At 43.6% G+C, this 21648-nt stretch overlaps 1 protein-coding gene across 1 annotated transcript in view; it reads left to right on the forward strand.

The window, feature by feature from the left end:
• The window catches only part of LOC134797563 (nuclear pore membrane glycoprotein 210), a 39808-nt gene that overhangs the window by 17416 nt on the left and 744 nt on the right, over nt 1-21648 (forward strand). Inside the window, exons 13-30 of the mRNA XM_063769851.1 lie at nt 1401-1537; nt 2485-2692; nt 3078-3197; nt 3518-3718; nt 5987-6229; nt 6810-6956; nt 7982-8092; nt 8545-8734; nt 8883-8983; nt 13802-13953; nt 14608-14740; nt 15416-15591; nt 16734-16873; nt 18544-18725; nt 19230-19422; nt 19920-20176; nt 20640-20732; nt 21329-21446. Of these exons, the coding sequence (XP_063625921.1) occupies nt 1401-1537; nt 2485-2692; nt 3078-3197; nt 3518-3718; nt 5987-6229; nt 6810-6956; nt 7982-8092; nt 8545-8734; nt 8883-8983; nt 13802-13953; nt 14608-14740; nt 15416-15591; nt 16734-16873; nt 18544-18725; nt 19230-19422; nt 19920-20176; nt 20640-20732; nt 21329-21446 (2902 nt within the window). The remainder of the gene's footprint in view (nt 1-1400; nt 1538-2484; nt 2693-3077; nt 3198-3517; nt 3719-5986; nt 6230-6809; nt 6957-7981; nt 8093-8544; nt 8735-8882; nt 8984-13801; nt 13954-14607; nt 14741-15415; nt 15592-16733; nt 16874-18543; nt 18726-19229; nt 19423-19919; nt 20177-20639; nt 20733-21328; nt 21447-21648) is intronic.

Raw genomic sequence — 21648 nt, forward strand, 5'->3', positions numbered from 1 at the left:
GGGGTTAGGGTTAGGAGTTAAGGGGTCAGGGATTAAGGGGTAGGGGAATGGCGGTTGAAGGGTTGCTGGTTCAGGATCGAGGGGTTCCTGGATCAGGGGTTGATGTGCTGTGAGGTTGAGTGATCGGGGGGCTGAGGGATTGGGTTAGTGGCGGGGCGGGCGGATGGATTTAGTTGACAGGAATTATAATTTCCCAGACGCACTCGAGAAAATTCCTGATTTCATATTTACTAAAGTAATAGGTACACGAATTTAGTGTTAAACATGATCTTGTTTTTCATTCATGCGTCGCGCTCCTAACAATGCGTTAAAACTAAAAATGGTAAAATAAAAACTTTTTCCAAAAAAAAATAAACCGACTTCAAAAAGGATGAAATAAAATATTATCCTTTTTTATGTCTATGCGTTACCAACTGATATGTTTGAAGTCGGTGCCAAGCCAAGTAGTAACAATACCAGTCAAAAATAATCAGCTTTATGGCTATAAATCCCATTAGAACTGTACTAATAACTATTATAAATGTGTAAAGAATTCTGTCTGCCTCTTTGTCGCCTTTTCATGGCTAAACAACTGAACCGCTTTAGGTGAAATTTGGCAAGAAGGTAAATTCCTTGAATTGTTTTATATTTTGAAATGTAGTCCTCTGGATAAGGGACGGGAAATAACTCAGTCCCAATCCCACACTTGCGTGCTATAGACTGTTCGAGCATTAGTAAGAAATGCTCTTTAAAAAATACGACGGCAAAAATGCATTTATATTTACACTAATGTGCCGACAAATATGGTACGGACTGCGCCAAGAAGGTTTGATCGTGTGTTCTGAGGTGTGTTCTTAGGTCCAGTCGACGTCAATGATATGTTTACACTTTTGCACCTTACTCCTTTGTAATAAGGCGAAAAGTGTAAACATATTTTTAACGTCGACTGTACCTACAGAAAGTACGTTCATTGTCGTCGTGTAAGGCAATCCAACGTAGGTAAATCCTTATCGATCGCACCAAAGTCATGGTATGCTTCAAAATTTGGCTTGGCACCGACTTCAAACATATCAGTTGGTAACGCATAGACATAAAAAAGAATAATATTTTATTTCATCCTTTTCGAAGTCAGTTTAATTTTTTTTGTAAAAAGTTTTTATAATTTCTTTTGAATTACAGACCGATCTACTATGCACACTATGATAGGGGATCGGACGGTAATCAAAACACTATCAACACCTAGATTTAGACCGTCTGCAACGATTTTGATAGCACACGCAGTGCAAGTGTTATTTATACGTCATAATTTCATAGAAGTTTGACGTTTAAAATAACACTTGCACTGCGTGTGCTATCGAAATCGTCTAACTCTCTCTCTCTCGTCTGACTTCTCCTGGTACCTCTACCTTTATTGTTTGCAGAAAGGCGACACCCGCCTGTCTCTCATCTCGGGCGCTGAGGAGCGCGAGTCTGCCGAGTTCGATTCCGCGTGCGCTCAATACGTAGCGCGCATCAGATTAGAGCCTGCCGATGCTAACAACTGCTCCGGAGGACCGAAGTAAGCGTACCTGTAACTTTTTATTCACTAGCAATGTACCTAACCATGTAATGGTATGTATGTTTGTAAGGGTCAAATCTTGCAAGTTAAAGGATCTCGGACCTAAAGTATGGAAAATGTGGTTTCAGTTCAATATCTTGAGATTTTGATATGTTATAGATTTCAGAGTCCTGAACAAAAGTCTAGGGGTGCTACCACTGTTTCCGAGTCCCTTTCAGAGTTTTGACTGATTTTGTATTAGATAACAAAATATTAGTACTTTAAAGTTGAATAATAAGTTTGAAGTTGACATTGCAGTCATTTTATCTTTCTTTAAATGGCTTATCGCAATATAGGTTCAATCTAATGTCAATTGTTTAAATAAAAAGTTGGGAATTGAATTTTGTTAAAGTACTAATACTTTGTTTATCTAGTACAAAATCAGTCGAAACTCTGAAAGGGACTCGGAAACAGTGGTAGCACCCCTAGACTTTTGTTTAGGACTCTGAAATCTATAACATATCAAAATCTCAAGATATTTAACTGATACCACATTTTCCATACTTTAGGTCCGGGGTCCTTTGACCCACTTCGCAACTTCCAACAAAGCTGAAAATTTGCACACATATCTAAGTTGGGTGACAATCCAATATTATGCTACCATCGAAATGATCTGATGATGAAGACACGAGGTAGCCATAGAAACTCCGTGTTAAAACAACGCAACGTGTTTGGGGGTTTTAGAATTGTCTCGATGAGTATTAGTTGCCTGTTGAAAGAAACAAACTTACAGTCAGCCATAAAAGCTTGTACGAAAAATGAAATTTTTGCGAAAAACTTATTATTTGCAGTAATTTTTAGTAGCCTGCAATTTGTTTTAGTGGAATTGCTGCCGTTAAGGATTAGGTCGTTCAAACTAATTCAAAGTTATAAAAAACAGCGTGTCCAAATTATATATTTTGTTCCAGAATATGGCTACGACCCGGCCACGAAGTGACAGTAAAGGTTACTCTACTCGACGCGCTGGGCAGAGAGTTACTCGACGAGCTAGGCCCGCGCGTGTCGTGGGAAACTGAACCTAACCACCCCGGCATAGAGTTCAGAGCCGTCGACCGGCTGTTTATTGAGCACCATCCAGAATACGTGCCGGTCCCAGTGCCGTACAAGTACTATCAGGTGAGAATGGTTGTAATTTGTACCTTACCTGTATTTGTATAAGGTTTAATTTGATTTGACACAACCCGCTTGGTAAAAAGCTTCTCGCCGAGCTAGGCCCGCGCGTGTCGTAGGAAGCTGAACCTAATCACCCCGGCATAGAGTTCAGAGCCGTGGACAGGCTGTTTAATGAGCACCATCCAGAATACGTGCCGGTCCCAGTGCCGTACAAGTACTATCAGGTGAGAGTGGTTGTAATTTACCTTACCTGTATTTGCATAAGGTTGATTTCACTTGAATAGACAGATGGGCAGCTCTGTGTTGTTGAAAACTGAACCTAACCAACACAACATAGAGTAGTCTTATAAATACACAAGACTATTTATTTGTTTTTTTTTTATTACAGCTAGTGGTAGCAGACGAGCAGGCTATTGGTTGGAGTGGGACTCTGAAAGCGAGCATTCCAGAGGCGACCGCTAGTATTCAAGCGAGGGTCGTGGCGCCCCTCAAATGTGATCCACAGAGGGTAAGTTATTTATAAACACATATACCTAAGTACCTTTACTAATGTACCTCAGTAAACAAATCAATAAGATTTTTAACTTATTTCAGGTGTTTGACGGAGAATTAGCTTGAGCCATCAAAATGAAATAGGCCTCAATAAATGTGAGAGGCTTAGGGTCTTTATCCTGCAAAGTTCAACGTTTTATACTTTGCTAATCGCAATCAAAAAACGACATGTATTTTGTCTGATAGTAAAATCACAAAATTCTTAGACGAACTTTGCACAACGATTTTTACCTATTTACTGTAAAACAGACCTAAAATGATTACTATATTCCACAGATAAGTGTAGCCTGGGAAGGCGAAACTGTCTCCAACATAGCGACGGTCTCCGGCGGTAGCGGAAAGTACGCTGTAGAGACGCCTAAAGGATCCAGTGGTACAGTCGACGGCGGGAAACTAGCGGCAGTCGTTCCAGGACCGGGAAGTTATGATCTGCTTGTTGTGGACCAGTGTGTGGCTGGCGATAGACAACATGTTGAGGTTAGTTACCATCGTATACTCGTATATCTATCATTTCATATGTTAACAGATGGAAACAAAGTAGTATGTCTTGCAATAAGAGTCTTGTGTGCAAGATGGTACCTTGATTACCTTCCCTACTACCACTATTTGACTACGTTATATTCAGATGTAGTGCATTATTGTTTTCCTTCGTATTTTCTCGGAACCGTTCGTATTTGTCATGCTAATTCAGTCAACGTCAGCACTTTTTGTACCGAGACTGACTGAAATAGCAAGACACGTTCGTACATTTCCGTGAAAATATGCACTATATCTGTACACCCAATTTAGACTAGAATGAATGATAGTATTTATTTCTTGGCGAATGATCCAAATGGTCGTCATTATTTATGTAGGTACTATTCTTCTTTTCTAGTTTTGTATTGTGTTTAGGGCTTGCAAATATTCGAAACTTTCAGGTATTCGAATATTCGACCTTTTCTGACGACATATTCGAATATTCGAATAATTATTCGAATATTATAAAAAATAAGAAAAAGAACGAGAAATCGGTTTATTATCGTTTTATTCAAAAGCTTTTTTCACATATTGCTAAAACTAATGATATTTTGCAGAAATTAACTAGATTTTATCATCCTACTATGAGATGCCCACATTTATAAAAACAAGTAAAACGCCAAAATAAGACGTATTCAATATTTCTAGATAAAACTTTTATTATAAATGCGTCGTTGCGTGAAATAATATAACTTTAACCATCCAAACACCTAAGTATGTAAGATATTTTTTTTAGTAGGTAATTATTTTTTGATTTAAATTAACTTGTAGTCACTCAGAAGCCTGTACCTAATTCCATTGTATTTTGAATCTTTATTGACTTTGTTTGTTTTGGCAAGTTTTTATTCCTAAAGGTCGACTTAATTATATAATATTGGAATATTTAAGGGAAAAAGTTAGTTGACTACTGGGTGGACTATTCGTTAGCTAAAGGTGCATAGTTAGATTACCTAGTTGGGCAGGTTTTGTATGATCAAATTTGAGAATTGCGATAAGTGCGGGCAAGGTTTAGTCTTCAAAAAATCGCTTAACGCACGCTTGCACTGAATAAACAGAATGACCCTTTATAACTTAAAACTTACGCACCGTAAAAATAACATACTTTTTGATTTCGTTTTCTTTCAAATTGAGTTAAGTTTCACTGTATTCACGAAGTCTATCGAGAGGAATACAGTAAAAATATTATTTCCTTCGTATTTGGGTACCTATTAGTGATGTACCGACTATTGATTTGGCCGACTAGCCGACTAGCCGACTAATCGGCGCTCAAATGGCCGATTAGTCGGCCGACTAGTCGGCTAGTCGGCCAGATCATTAGTTTCGTATAAGTTCAGGTGAAAAACAATAGTTTTGCTCCTTTGGTTGCGGTATTCATCATATTAGCTTGGCTAAAAGGTGTTCTTTACACGTTCAAAGACCTATCACAAGAATCCTCGTTCAATTTCTGTCTTTTATTTTGCGATACTGAGCAGACCGTCAGTAGGTAGGTACAGTTTGTAGGAGGTATTTCCAAGGCTCTATTTCCCATACGTAGTCGCCAGTTAAGAACCTATCCCCTGTGGTCAGCGTCTTTACGAGCAACGTGCCCTGCCTGTCTCTAAATTTTGCAATAATATAAATAGTTCCCCATAAAAAACTGTATAGTAATAAAATTATTTAACTATCAAACTTGCCCATGAAATTACACGAGAATCAGTTGAGATCGACCTGTAGAGGAAAACACCAGCCCACCAACATACGATAACGATCAAACGGTCAGTTATATGAAAAAAAGTTTTCGTATGCACCCTAAATAGGTATTTTAGTAAAATAGACATAAAACATATGGTAAATATTGACTGTTGATTTCTTTTTCTTCTGTTATTCTTTCAGTAATTAAGTGCTGACTAATCGGCCATTTTTGCCGACTAGTCGCCGACTAATCGCCGACTACAAATGTGGCCGGATAGTCGGCTTTCCCGACTAGTCGGCGACTAGTCGGTACATCCCTAGTACCTATCGTTCCTCATTCACTGTAAATACCCGGAAAATACACAGAAACTGTAACTACAGCGGATGAAATAGATTTTTTATACTAATAAAAAATATTCGAATATTCGAAACCTGAGCGGCCGAATATTCGAATATCAAAACAGGTCGAATATTCGACAAATTCGAATATTCGAATATTCGAATTGCAAGCCCTAATTGTGTTCGCATTAATAAAATAAATTATGTATCTAATCTTAGGTCCTTATTGAAGAAGTGCTAACCGTAGAAGTATCCACCTCTCGCGCCGTCTGCGTCGGCGCGTGCGTGCCCGTGTCCGCCATCTTGCGCGGCGCCTCACGCGCTCGCCTACTCGCGTCGCGCTCTGTGGAGTGGCGACACGACTCACACTTTACCATCAAGGACGGCCAGTTGTGTGGGCTGAGGGAAGGCGCGGGGAAGCTTCGAGCCGTGTTTGGGGGTGTGTCTAGTGCTGATCATGAGGTAAGGGTCATACATTATGATAGTTTGTATAAAGTATACCAGTGTCCACCATATCTCGCGGCCCGTCACGCACACGCCTACTCGCGTCACGCTCTGTGGAGTGGCGACACGACTCACACTTTACCATAAAGGACGGACAATTGTGTGGGTTGAGGGAAGGCGCGGGGAAGCTTAGAGCCGTGTTTGGGGGCGTGTCCAGTACGGATTATGAGGTAAGGGTCTGCTAATGTTATAAATATGATAGTTTGTATGAAGTGTCAACCTCCTGCGCCATATTGCGATTATTGCGCGGCACGTCGCATCGCGAAAATTACTCCTACTAATGTTAAATAGTAGTCTGTTAACCGAGGGATAGCCACCCATTTCTAAAGAGATATTTAATAGTAGTTCGAGTTAGAAATGCAGTCAACAGTACCCCCTGCCATGACCCCCAACATTGGGTCACGGCAAATCCCCAGATGTCGGGAAAGGAAATGTTGGAAGGCTGATTGATATAACACTGGATTTTATGCCGATGTATAATTATTTTATTATTTTTATAAAGGATAATTTTAAAGGAAGTCGTGTGTAATGTTCTCAGGTCTTAGTGTTCCCGCCACTGAGCGTGGTCCCGCCTCGTGCCAGGATCCCGCCGAGCGGCAAGCTGCAGCTGCGGCACGCGGGCGGCCCGCCGCCGCACCTCGCCGCGCTGCATTATAAACTGTACGAAACTTCGAGGGCAGTTGAGGTAAGATTAATCATTAAAAAGATATTTGATTTAATATCTTAGCACAACAGTCAGTCAATCGACCTGCGATCGATGTCAGACAGACGTCATCAACGATTGCAATAAACGCGAGGTTATCACTTTTTAGGTAACAATTTTACTTGTAAAATTCTGCGCCGCTATCAGCGTTACTATGTAGGTACTACTATAGACATCTCTCACTGTGTGACCGAGGCCATACGGTCCATGTCAATCTAAACATAATGTAATTATTTTTATATATCTTATAGTACGCACATAGATCATTTCTGCCGATTCTTCGTTTCTATAGCTATTGGTATTATTATAAGGGTTCCAAATTTAAGACGCATATTCAAGTTTGCTCCTTTTTATGATGTAGATTTGTAAATTATTTAATACATACATTACAGGATACAAAAAAAAAATGGCATGGCATGCATAAAAGCCTCCAGCCTTTCTCTATCACGTTGCCTCATTGAAACGTGGACAATGAGGCAACGTGATAGAGAAAGGCTGGAGGCTTTTGAGATGTGGTGCTGGCGTCGAATGGCAAAGGTCAGTTGGACGGAGAAGAAAACAAACGAAGAGGTTTTACGCATGGTAGGAGAGAAGAGGAGTTTGTTGAGAACCATTGAAAACAGAAGAGGAAAGATGCTTGGACACCTGATACGACACGACGAATTTATCAATAATATCATTGAAGGGAGAGTTGAGGCAACGAGGCGGAGGGGGAGACCAAGGAGAACGTACATAGATCAAGTAAAGGAAAAGCTCAACGTCGTGTCGTATCAGGCTGTCAATGAGAAGGCAGAGGACCGACATGCATGGAAATCGCTCCACCGACAAGAGTCTAACTCTTAAATAGATGATGATGATTACAGGATACATAGTATACATACATATATTTTTAATTTTAATCTGATGTGACAAGACAAATTTATATGACGCGGAATGTGAAAGTGTAGTCTTTCACACATTTACAATCGTAATCGATTTACCTATTCAATTTTGTGTTTTTCTTATAGGTCAGCCAATCCGGGTTGGTGCACGGACTTTCGACGGGCACGGCACGGATTCATCTCGTTGCTCTCGACATATCTGACGTGGAAATGGCCAGCGCTGAAGCTGAAGTGGAGGTGAGCTCATTTCACAAGTGAATAAAGTGTCATTCATTCTTCATAATCATAATTAAAATCATAGAAAGTAATATCTTGCGATTATTGCACCTTGCGAGTAGATTTAACTTACTTTTCATAGTACTATTAGTTTGAAGTTTTCTAAATGTTGCATACAACAGTTGCAGTTGCAGGCAGATCTGATGACCGAATCAGGCGGTGGGCAATAAACTCTGTGGTGGCTTATAAGTCCTCTGAGCTCACATGATTGGGTTTGACGAATCCAATACTTGTTAAAGTACAGTAAAGCCAATAAAAGCTAGTGTCAAAAATATATCAGGAACTTAGGGTAGTATTCCACCTTCCAATGTGCACTGCGTCTCACTCTTCTATTAAGCAAAATGTGAGACGCATTGGACAAATAAATTGGATAGGTGGAATACCACCCTTATTAACACTCGATCTACTTTCAGGTGATCCCAATAACCGGTATCCGGGCACGTGCCGCGACACAGACCCTCCTCGTGGGTTCCCCGGCGCCGCTGTGGCTGGAGGCGGCGGGGCTCGGCGCGGCGGCGCTGGCCGCGCTGCAGCCCGCGCCGCGGGTGGCGTGGGCGCTGCGGGACCCCGCGGTGGCCCGGCTGCACACTACACATCTTGACGGTGAGACCTGTGAACTTGTATTCACTATACGCGTACGAGCCGCGATATGAATGATTATATTGTCGTTTGTTGTAAGTCAATATGTATATTACTTGGCGCTGGCTAGCGCTGTGATATAGACGAGGATATAATAAACGAATTGTTACAGATAAATTGGAGAGAAGCGTGGCTGAAGGCTTGTCAGTCCGAGTGATTCCCCTCAAGCCCGGCGTCATTACGATCGATGTGCGAGTACGGAATTTGGGACAGGTACCGCTATTATTTTTATTGTCAATGACATATTATGTGTTCCGTATTCTACGTCAGAGGTCTTCATTGAGAGAGTAACGCCTCCGGTGTCCGATAGATGCCGCTAGCGTCTATGTAGTCGCTCCGCCCCACGCCGTGACGTAGTTCCGCTTCCCCTTCCTGCGAACTGTTGCTCGCATTCCGCGACTCGCCGCCATGACACATTGTTTCGTCGACCGTCTTGTCCGATGGTCCGCAAATTTTTTTTTGCGTACATTTTTGCAGCATGGTGCTTTAAAATTTCCGAACCAAAGCTTGTTCCATTAAATAGTAAGATATAGCAGAGATCGCTATTATTAGTCTTTTGGCGATCCCGCGATCGAAAGTGTTTTTCGATTCTACCCACTTTTTATTTTTATTTTTCTGGCTAAATGAATTTTTACATACCATGCTGCTAAAATCGTTACCGTTAACAAGCCTGGGAGTACCTCGTGTTGTTAGTTGCGCATTGTAAATGCCTACTTTGACAGGCACGGTTCTCAGGCAGGTCGCGCATTTTCGAGATCGAAGTAGGAAGTGCGTCAGTAGTTTTTTTTTTTTATCAACAAGTGGTAACTTAAGTCGCTCCGCGTTCGGAGAGGGAACGTGCGGTCATCGTGCCTGCGGCGGCCGGGACGGCGCCCGGGGCGGCGCGGAGGCGGAGGGCCTTCGCGCGCTGCTGTTGGGTGCCGCGCTTCAGTAGGACTGATAAGGAGGTTTGGATTGTCTCGAACCATCCGGTGAGCCAGTTTAATGATATTCTAGTTTTATTTGGCGTTCAGAAGCGACGCGACAGGGAAGCCCCCGCCCGTGGCACCGGCGCCCCGCCCCCCGCCCGTGTCGCGCGCCGCGCCGGCGCCGCCGACTCCCTTCTGCTGTCGTCCGAGGTGACTCCGAGACGCCGCGACGCTGCGGGCCGGGGCCCGAGGTCTCGCGGTGCGGGCGCTTCCAGTCCGAGACTCCGAGAGAACACGCCCGCTCCTGTTGCTGCGGTTCGGCGCGGGTGGATTACACCTCTCGATCCCGTCCTGGCGCAAAGGTGAAGGCGGACCGCTCCTGCGTCCCGACTGCTCGAAGTGGAAGGAAGGTAAGTTACGTGGAAGCAGTGGAAACGAACCGGCGCCTCTCGAGCCGGCCACCACGAGGCGCCTCTCACCTTATGCACCGGCGCCTCCCGAGCGGCGGCGGTTGCCATGATGGCGCCGACAATCCCGCCGATGCTGCCCACCGATGCTGCAACTACGACGATGTCGTCCCTTGCAATGGAGCCCATGTTCTGTTCGCAAGAATACCACCGCGAACTTACCCGTCGCCGATGCTGCCTACCAAGCTGACGCTGGCGCCACGGTATCAGTTTTGTCCTGTCCACATGGTCCCATTGAGGTACGCAGGCGCCTATAGTTATGGTGCCACAGCACGAACAGACCGCTAAACTCTTGGTTTCGGTTAAGGATGGTTTCGGTTAAGGATGGCGACGGCAGACAAGGTAGTTAGGAGCCTCGTCCTAGCGTGACTCGACTGGCCGGAGTTGAAAGCGGTAAGATATGTCGATACCCAGAGGAAAATACGTCGCGTCCCTGGGCTTCATAAAGGTGCTGATCGACGAGGAGCCGTGCCGCTTCGGGGCTCCTACGACGTCTCGAGGCCAGCGAGCGATCCAACCGGAGAGCAGCTTTGCGACACGATCCTGTGCGACCGCTCACAACCGGTTGAAGGCATCGAAAAGGTCTGCAGTCCTCACATAATTATCTCTCTGCTGCCTGCGCTCTCCAGCTTAAGTTCCGTCTTACAAAGACGAACTCGTTCGCCAAGCCCCTAATAAACAAAATGGGACAAATAAACCCGCTGCGCCTGAACAAGCTTGAGTTTCCGGTGCTAAGAGAAAGGGGCCAAGAGGACTCCAGCAGTTTGCATCTGTCTGTCTTCGACTTTATCGAAACAGTTTTGTTACGCAAAGCGCCAAAATCGATTTTAGACTTGATTTCATCACCATACCCCTATACTAGCTCAATATAGGCGTTTCTTCGGATAAAGCGAATTAGACCAACACGCTCCTAGACATCACGTGGGACACGCGGTACAGCACCCCGATTGAAAGTTTTCTTTTCGTGACATACAGGCCTGCCTTGCTGCCGAGTTTCTATCAGAAATGAGACTCAATGCCTCCTGCTTAATAGTCTAAAATTCACAAACTTTAGTTCATGGAGGAAGGTGACACCTTCGCAGTCCCCAGCAACACTTCTGACAGCTGCCGAAAACCTCGTGCCACTTCCCTCCTCATATTATGCCTGCAGTCCGTTACAATCTCCAATAATGGTAGACAATGTACGAGGTAAGGCCCTTTCAGTGGAGAGTAATCGTTAACGGGCCACATCTGCAGCGCTGACGACAGTAGTGTACTACAAACATACAACCGGACCGTTACAGTATACATAAAACGACGGCGACACTACATCCCTTCCGTTACTACGGCTGTCGCAAAAACTGCTGATGCCAGCAGATCGCGCTGGTTTCTTGCTACTTACCAGGTCGGTACAACTCCCGAGGGCGACGGTTTATCAAGAAGTCACTGCGCGCCAGAGGGGCAGCTGCGCCCAGAAGCCGCCGAGAATATCTTCGCCTGGTAGGCGCCCTGTTAGCCAGCCTCCGCTTTCGAGAGACCTCGCACTGTGCCACGGTATTTCTTAACAGACTCTTTGAACTGCTACCATGACGCGTTTGGCAGCTGCCGGTGATACGACTTGGCATGGATGTCTCCACCTCCCAGCCTAGTCTGTTTCCTGTGACGGCGTGATGAGGAGAACCTTCACGCAGCTGTGGTAAGCTTGCAATTTACTGGCGGTCCTAGTGAACACAACGTCAGACCGCCCTTCCTAACGAGTCAACGACCTTAAGAATCGAGGCGTAGCTCCTGTCAGATAGGTCAACACCGGGCTGGCGGGATCAGGAGTGACGTCCGCTTGATGTACCTACTGGCGTGACTGGCGCATGCATGCAACATGCCAAGGGCTAACGCTACGTAGCAAACGAGACGCACCTGTCAGTGTCTCACTAATATGGAAGAGTGATAAAGAGACAGAAAGAAACTCAAGTGATCGTCCGGGGGATACTCCCGGTACTGAGTTTGTATGGCGAGAACCGGGTATTCCCGGTTCCGGTACTGTGTTTATATAGAAAACCAGTACCGGGAGCACTCCTTAGATCGTCCCCTTGTCTAGGCCACCTGTACGCCCACAATGTTCTGGTCTTCATGGTGCATCAAAATTAAGATTGATTGCCAGGTACCTCTAATATCCAGTGAAGTAACGAGCTATCTCAGACATCTATTTCTATTGTCCATGTTAGCTTTCAGAACGACACTTGTTCATAAGCCTATCGGACACTATGCCTTCTTCCAAGGCTATTAATAGCGAGACCAGCGCCTCCCAAACCACTAACTTGGGACGCGAGAAATCTAATAAAAATTATTTGCCCTAACTTGAATAGCCCTACAACGTACCTATATAGAAGAGCTGCCGCACTTTTACTGTTAGCATCAGGCCGCAGGGTCAATGACCTTACTCTACTACTTTGTAGCCCGGGCAATTGCATAGATAACTTTCGCGCTATTATTTTGCGTCCGAAATTCGGCTCTAAACCAGATAACGTGTCTTACCGACTGGACTCTTAGAAGCTCCGGAATAAAGTATAGACCCAGTAAGTAGGTAGTCTGGGTACGTCAATTTGTGAGAATTACACAAAATGTTAGGGGATACTGCGCCTATTTCTTCCAGCCACAGTCTCATCCAAGCCGGCCTCGCCTATTACGATTGCTTTCGATCCACGATGTACTTAATCACTAAATTGGCTGGAAAACTATCCAATTAGCTTAAGTTAATTGGAAACATGACTTTTTCTTTAGACGATTCTATCGCCGAGATTCTGCGGATAGGATGCGATTTCGAATGAGAAATCTCTCAAACCAGTTTAACGTCAGATTGGAACCTGGGATTACAATTTAAATTCTCTTTTTCCTGTAATGTATCATTATAACGAGTCACTGTGATTTCATGGGTTGCAATAAGGCATATATATTTATTCTTTCTCTGAATTCCATGACAGTAGGTGTAGCCCTAACGCTTGCGCGACCGCTGACTCGCCACCAGGAGATAATAAACAGGTCTCAATGAAGACCTCTGACGTAGAATACGGAACACATAATATAAAAATTTTACCTTCCAATAAAATTGTTATTATGTTTCCTTCTACGTCAGAGGTCTGAGTAATGCCTTCCTGGCAGGCTACTAGGCTACTTTTATGCCGACGGTACTTCTCCTCAACAATGTCATGGCGGCGAGTCGCGGAAAGCGAGCAACGACGGTTCGCAGGGAGGGGAAGCGGAACTACGTCACGGCGTGGGGCGGAGCGACTACATAGACGCTAGCGGCATCTATCGGACACCGGAGGCGTTACTCTCTCAATGAAGACCTCTGACGTAGAAGGAAACATAATAACAATTTTATTGGAAGGTAAAATTTTTATATTATTTCAGTTTATATCTTTATTAAAACACTCTTTTTAATGGATTGATAAGATAATTTGGAGAGTTTCATCATGGTTTCATCTAATCTAACTGCTTTATTTGTTTAACTTAACAGTGCCACACATAACCCGTATTTCATAAGCCATTGGAAAACACATTGAATTTTTGACAGTATGCTCGCGCAAATTCCAAATTCAACCTTGTTTTCTAATTAGGAAGTAGGATGGAACTGTACTCTTTGATGGAACCAAATAAGGACAACAATATTTACATTATAGGCAGCAGAAACCCGTTCCTGGGACAGCACAGTGGAAATCCTCGCCGTTTCCGACATTGCCGTCTCAGTCCACGGCCTCCCACAAACGCTGGACACCGGGGACCGTCTCGCCTTAGCCGTCGGCTCCACCATCCGACTCAAGTCTTTACCCAGGTAAGTTGATAAATCTATTCCTGGGTAAACGAACCCTGTATCATGCCCCTAACCCTATCGTATTGTACCCTAATATTATCTTCAAACGTCTAGTAGACTCATAGTAATCCCAATTAGTCTATTCTACCGCCGCCACCCCAGTTAAGTCACCGTTCGTAAACCTTATATATACGAGTATATAGGTTATAGGTTCTCGCGGGCTTGGTTTCCGCAACTCGACGTCATATTATTGCGCCTATTTTGCGTGGTGAGTTGGCGGCACTATTCTTGCCAATCCAACTCTACCAAGAAGCCTAGCAGACCCTTGACGTTGCCGACGACTTCTGGGAGAGACCCCGGTGAGCCGAGGTGTTGTGCCCGACATTCTGCCACCCCTGGGCATTCGAGAATGACGTGGGCGGCTGTCTCCTCTGCCTCCATGCATGCTCTGCAGAGGGGACTATCTGTAACACGTAGGGTTAATAGGTGCTTGTTTAATGAGGCGTGGCCAGTTATGGCCCCAGCTATAAGCCGAAGCTGTGGTCTCTTCAGCTGTCGCAGCCTCCGTAAACTGTTCGTAAACCTTATGCCAATGAGATAGGATCTACTGATGGTCAGTAAAATGTGTTACTCTTCGTACTATTCAAAGAACTAAACTGCTACTTTTTTGTACAGGAGCGCGTGGCAGGCCTTTGGAGATGGCTCGTTCGAAGTATCCTCCAATGGGGAGTTGAAGGCCCACAGCGTGGGGTACGGCGTCGTCGTGTCTCAGCATAAGGACGAGAGGAACAACATTTACAGAGAAACTGTAAGTTATTTTAGCCAACTTATCTCTACTAATTGTAAGTATCATCGTTCAAAAAACTTATATTTTGTAAATCTATCGAGGGTTAATTAAGAGCTTCAGTCATTTAGACTAAGTTGCTCTTGGCCTAAATGACTGGAAATTTGATGTCTAGTGCAGCGGTCGGCAACCTTTTAGCACTCAAGGGCCACATATCAGTTAACGAAGTGGACGCGGGCCGCACTTTGTCAATATTTATGACTTTATCAGACATTGTCATTTGTCAATATTACATACAAAATAGCCAGGGAGGCTCGCGGGCCGCAAGTGAGAGGTTCGCGGGCCGCATGCGGCCGGCGGGCCGCTGGTTGCCGACCGCTGGTGTAGTGTGATATTTTACGCATCAAAGCAATAAATTACTATGGTGTGCACAGCTTACCACAGGACTTCTGAAGTTAAGTGTACAATGTTCAGTATTTTAATTTAAATTTTATTAATTTCAGTCAGGACTAGTTATAATACTTATATACAGGATGTTCCATCCAATTGGGGCAGTGGGGGAAAATCAGAAACTATAAGAGATAAACAAAATAGCTCTTAGGAGTTACGAAGCCGGTTTTAGTCAAAACGTGTATGTTACATAGCATCTGCATAAAGTTTAGTCGTCGACAAATTATTGAACTGACAATTTTCCTTTAGACTATACACGTGGAAGTGTCGACGCCCGCATACTGCACGGCGGAGCCGAGTGGCGCCAACGAAGACGGAGCGCTGCGAGTGGTCCTACGCAGTTCTTTAGGCCGCGAACTGCTCGCCCCTGACGCGAATGTCAGCGCCGCGCCGCTCACGACGCATGTGCGCAAAGTATCTGACAGGTAAGACTTATTTGAACGTGGTTTTAAGTGGTTATATATTTTAAATAATAAAAGTTAATGTAGTGAAAACTAACCGTCCTCATTTTCCGAGAGATATTGACTTAAACGAAAGTTGTTATAGTGTAAATAACATTATTTGCGGTATTTGACGTCTGTCACTCACAACAGCAATACTACGTAAAATGTTTTGCACATCGAAATCACAAAGGAAAACAACTGCACTGCGAACGTTTACGTTCTACGTCTTTTTTTTTTAATTTTAGGGTTGGCCGGACACCACCGTTATGAATCGGTAGTCGTCTAAGTAAATCGATATGAATTTTTCATTTTTCTTTTAATAAAAATAAGGAAAAGGTGGATAATTAACTGTAAATATGGATATATTTATCGTCACTTAACAGACAACAAATTTGACACAGAAATAACATAAATAAACTTTAAAATAGATCCCCAGTTAGTTTCAATTTTGACAATGGGTGCGACCTACTCGGTCGGTGTATTAAATACACCGACCGACCGGTAGCTTGCGGGAAAACCATATAATTCTAGCTTTATTTAAATCTCAAATAAAAATTCATTATACGTCACAATTCGATACCTCAGTCTACGTGCCATCCAATCGTAATCGCTTGCTGTGACAATCGATTTGCGTTAGTTACATATCTATATACGTCAGTCATAATGTGTCAAATACCGCAAATAATGTTATTTACACTATATAAGGGTCCGTAATTAAATACCTAACAAATATCAATAATAATTTTAATGTATACCATAGAATAGAGAGACGCTGTAACTGCCACGTTCAATCTAAATTGGCAAACTGAAATATGATATTTAGCTTTGGCCAATATTTACATGATGAAAAGATGACAAATACGATCTCATCCAAAAACGATGACAGTTTATTGACTCTGCAACACGTACGTACGTGTTGCAGAGTCAACTAAATTTATGTCTGTGAAATTTAAGTTAGTCCTCGTTACCTGATTTGTTCATTAAATTGATTGATTGTTGATTGATTTGTTCATTAAATTGATTGATTTGTTCATTCATTGATTGTTGATTAATTTGTTCATTCATTGATTGTTGATTGATTGATTGTTGTTGTTGATTGATTAATTGAAATGTCAAACTTTCAGTGCTCAAGGGTCGGAGCTGCTTATCTCAGGCCTAGACTCCACAGGGTCGTTTATGACCTTCCAAGGCTCAGCGGGCGGGGTCACAGTCAAAGACGAAGTGTGGGTCACCGGCTCGGACTCGCACGCTGACAGGGTTTTTGGTAAGTTATGAAAAACTTTCAGTGCTTAAGGACCAGAACTGCTTTTCTCAGGCCTATGGTAGCCGCAAACCAAACTGAGTACCGGCACATAATAAGTAATAGTAGTACCGTACAGAAAGGAAACTTCCTACAAAACCGAAGTTTGACAGCGGTTCAGGGTCGAATCATGCTGTCTGTCTAATATATGGCACTATCCCTTTTGGCTATTTAGGGTTGTCAAAATTCAAGTTATTATCTGATCTGTGGTCGTGCACGCAAAGGGGCGTCAAGTTGTGTCAACCCTAATAATTGCTCGGAGCAATGCTGAGCCGAACGGAGCCGAGTTTGCCCGAAGTCAGGAGTTGGTACCGGGTAATCACTGGTATCGGGTAATCACTATTTCTCGCTCTATCTTTGACCACGCGAGTATGAATGAGAAATTCTACGACTCCGGTCGTCAGTTTGCGGATAGCATAGACTCCACGGGATCGTTTCTGTTATGATCTTCTAAGGCACAGCGGGCGTAGTTATACTTGTCCGAACGTTTGGACTGCCGCCTCATAAAATACTGGGTAGAGGTGGTGATAGACAGGGCTAAATAACCCATCTTGAATCAGAATCTTTTTATTTGTGAAAACATAGGTACAATTATGGTGTTAAATTATGTACAGGTTTCTTTATGTTTTACCCACGGGTGCATGTATATACATTTTTGATCGCATGCAGCATGCATCTTAACTATAGGCTAGCAATTTATATACAGCATAAATTACACCAAGAAACACCAAGTTAAAATAAGTGCCCCGTGTTTCTCTCTGCACGCAGTAATGTTAAGGTAGTTAATAGTAATATGTGTTTTTATGTAAGTACTAACATAGGATGTAAGTTTTTTTGATTAACTAACAAAATATGGATCTCATGGTCTGAAATAAAGAAATTTTATTTTATTTTTTATTTTTATTTATAGTTAAAGACGTATTGTGGGGTCGACGTTCTATTTGGAAACCCTTGGTAGTCTTTCGTTCGAGTCCCAAGAAATACATTCTTTTACAAATAGAGAACGCTGTAATTAATTATAATGTAATTACAGCGTTTTGGTAACTTTTGTACAACAAAATATTATATTACCTGGTTACAATTTGAGCTATTATGTAAAAAAAAGCTATTATGTAAGGCTCAAATGGGACTGGGCTGGCCACGTCTATCGCACGCATCTGGATAGGTGGGCTAACATAGCCACCAAGTGGATGCCGACGACGAAGCGTGGGCGGGGCAGGCCCAGGCGGAGATGGCGGAACGACTTTGACGCCTGCCTTAACAACTGGCCGGAGGAAGCGCTAAATCGGGAGTCATGGAGAACCAGGGGAGAGGCCTTTGCCCAGCAAATAGGCAGAAAAATACACTTCTATTTTTTTATTAAAAAAATAAAAAGGCGGCAAAGCTAATTTTTTCAATTGTTTCTACTTTTTTCTGTGAAAATATATACGTAAGAAAGTTGCTTTTGTAAAATATTTCTATGATATTTATATTTCTTGCACCATTTTTGAGAAAAACACTATATATGACTCGGCTGGAAGGCTACTTGCTGGCTTCGGATTCAATTAAACGGACTCCCAAGGTCGTCCGTTTAAAACGAATCCTCAGCCTGCAAGTAGCTACTTCCGAGCCTCGACAATAATGTACTATTCCAGTGACGGGTGCATGGGCGGTGTGCCTGGAGGGCGTGGGCTGGGCGGCGCCGCCCGGCGTGCGCGTGCACGCGGGCGGCGGCGCCTCGCTGGCCGTGCTGGCGGGGCAGGCCGCCGCAAGGCACAAGCTCAGGAGGGACCGCCCCGCCGCCACCAAGACGCTGGTGCAGCTGCCCTTGGACAAGGTAATTCTATAATTACCGTCTGTCAAACGACTTTATCAGTAAGAAAAGGCGCGATATTCAAATCTTTTATGGGACGATAAACCTTCGCGCTTACCTTTTTTAAATTTGCCGCGTTTTCTACTGACGGAAATGGCTTGACAGACTATATTTTCTCTGTGGTTTGGATCGCTAGCTCCGTCGAGCGGCGATGACGTGGAAATGAAATGTGAGCGTTCACGAACCGAATAATTTATACTATCTCGCTCTGTCAACTTCGAAATGACCACAAGACCCCAGCCAGACACGTAGTGAACAGTCCCCCCAGTTAAATAGAAAGTAGACATACAAATTGTCGTGAATAACACGACGCAAAGTTACATTGGGAACGAGAAAAAAATATACCTTCAATGACCCGATTTCTCCCTTAGTACTCTTCCTATAAACTATTGCTCATATAGTCAAAAAATGTTGGTTTCCATTCACGTCTGTTAAATTATATTTATTCACGAGCATTTTACGCCACAGATGGAATTCCACCAAGGCGAGTGGCCAGCTGCCATGGTCCCTCTCTCCATCGAAGCATCGGGGTTAACCTCCGGCCCGATGCTATGCTCAGAAGAACAAAAGTATGCCCTAGAAGGCGTGCCGCTAGAGTTGCCCTTCACATGTCGCGCCAGCAAGCCGCACGAAGGCAAGCCTGTCGCGGACTTGCTTAACGGTAAGCATTGTTAAGTAACTTTGCACAGTGGCCGTGTACCATGGTCCCTGTATGAAGCAGCGGGTCTGAGTTACAGCCCGGTGCTAAACTCAGAAGAACAGAAGTATGCTCTCAAAGGCGTGCCCCTAGAGTTTACCTACACGTGCTGCGCCAGTAAGCCGCATGAAGGCAAGCCTGTCGCGGGCTTGCTTAATGGTAAGACACATTCCCAGCCAACTAGTGTGCACTTTGTACCCATTCTCCAATTTATAAACGGGATAGAAGCGCAAAAGCTTTTTGGCTTCTCCGTGCACTCAAGATGCGGGCATACTCATTACAATAAAACTAATAAAGTCAGACCAAGCAGCGACAGCAGCGATTTTGATATCCCAAACAGTGCAAGTGTTAACAATTTCATAGAAGTTTGACGTTTAAAATAACACGTGCACTGTCTGGGCTATCAAAATCGCTACCAACTTAGCTTGGTCTGATTCTACAACTGCTAATTCATTTCTCAGGACAAATCGGCTGCTCAGTGATCCCCGCGGGCCCGATCACACAATCATCTGAAATCGAGCTCTGTGCCGAGTGGGGCATCCACAGAACATGCACCAAAGTCCTACTGGTGCCTCCAGTCAAACTGTCGGCCTCTAAAGTGTCGCTCCTCAACCCGCCGGCGATCTTCACCGTGTACGGAGACCCGCAAGCCCTGAAGTCGGTTAGGTTGACGCCTTCGCCGGGCTTGAAGATTCAGCAGACAAGCTCAAATGATGAGGTAAGTTTGCATGAGAGAAATTCGATGGTAGTTTTCTCCAAATACGGTATTTATTACTCGCTGAGGAACAATGTAAAAATAGTTAAGAGGGTTTATGTTACCTTATGGAATCTAAACTAACCTTGATTTGTTTACTGCAATAACGTTTACCAATTTATGTGTGGAAATACAGTGTGTTGATTTATGGGAAGGCGGCAATATTACACAGTGTCAACCAGACACTAATGTCCTAATTATTTAATTATAATTATTTTTTGTGAATCGATTCTTAGTTTAGGTGAAATAGGGGAAACTATTATGAGTTGACGTGTATAGAGTTAGACCAATACAAGTCTGCAACGATTTCGATAGCACACTCAGTGCAGGTGTTATTTATACGTAATAATTTCATAGAGGTTTGACGTTTAAAATAACACTTGCCCTGCGTGTGTCTGACTCTAGAATGATGTTTTGAATTTCGCAGATAAGTGTAGAAGTGACTTCGGAAGCGTCAGTGTGCGGGCTTGGTTGGGTAACGGTGATGTCGCGGCTAACAGGACAGGAGTTACGCGTCGAGGTACGTTTTTTTGCTTTTGGCAGTGGATACTCTAATGAGTAACCATTTTACATCTAGATGTAATCATCTAGATGTAAAATGCATTCTTAAACACAAAATAAAATAAAGAATAAGTACGCTGCGGACAAACGCCATGTGTCATCAACTTGCAATAGCTCAGTTGATAAGAGGAATTGTACTCTAATTAAGGTTGCGTGTTCTAGTTTTGATTGAGGCTGTGAATTTTTCCACTTTGCGTTTCGGCGGTTAACAGACCGATGTATTTTTTGGATGCGATGCCGGTGAAACACCCGTCTTATTTTATGAATTAATTTAATGACGACCAGTCTGGCCTAGTGGGTAATAGTGACCCTGCCTGTGAAGCCGACGGTCTTGGGTTCGAATCCCGGCAAGGGCATTTATTTGTGTGACGAACACAAATATTTGTTCCTGTGTCATGGGTGTTTTCTATCTATATAAGTATGTATATCGTCGCCTAGCAGCCATAGTACAAGCTTTGCTTAGTTTGGGGCTAGGTTGATCTGTGTAAGATGTCCCCAGATATTCATTTATTTTATCGAGTTTTGTAATTATTTTTATACTATTTTCTGGAACAGGTGGAGCGGTCGTGTGAAGTAGCGTGCGGTACGCTGTTGGGCGCGTTGTTTACGCTCGTGCGGCCTTTCCTGCCCACGCTTTTGACGCTAGCCGCCGTGGTTGTGGCCTACATGTACAGTAAGTATCATTTAAATTTGACCTACCGTATTGAGATGACTGTCTAACCGTCTCGTGTATAATACGAAAACTCCCAAATATAATGTTGAAAATAATCTTTGTGCTCCTTCGTATTAGACAACTACGGGTTTAAAACTCTTAACAGCCATATCCACCATTCTAGCTAACCCGGGGTTAACCAGTTAAACCTGGAGTTACCATG

The sequence above is a fragment of the Cydia splendana genome, chromosome 15 (assembly GCF_910591565.1).
Source record: "Cydia splendana chromosome 15, ilCydSple1.2, whole genome shotgun sequence".
Classification (NCBI taxonomy): domain Eukaryota; kingdom Metazoa; phylum Arthropoda; class Insecta; order Lepidoptera; family Tortricidae; genus Cydia; species Cydia splendana.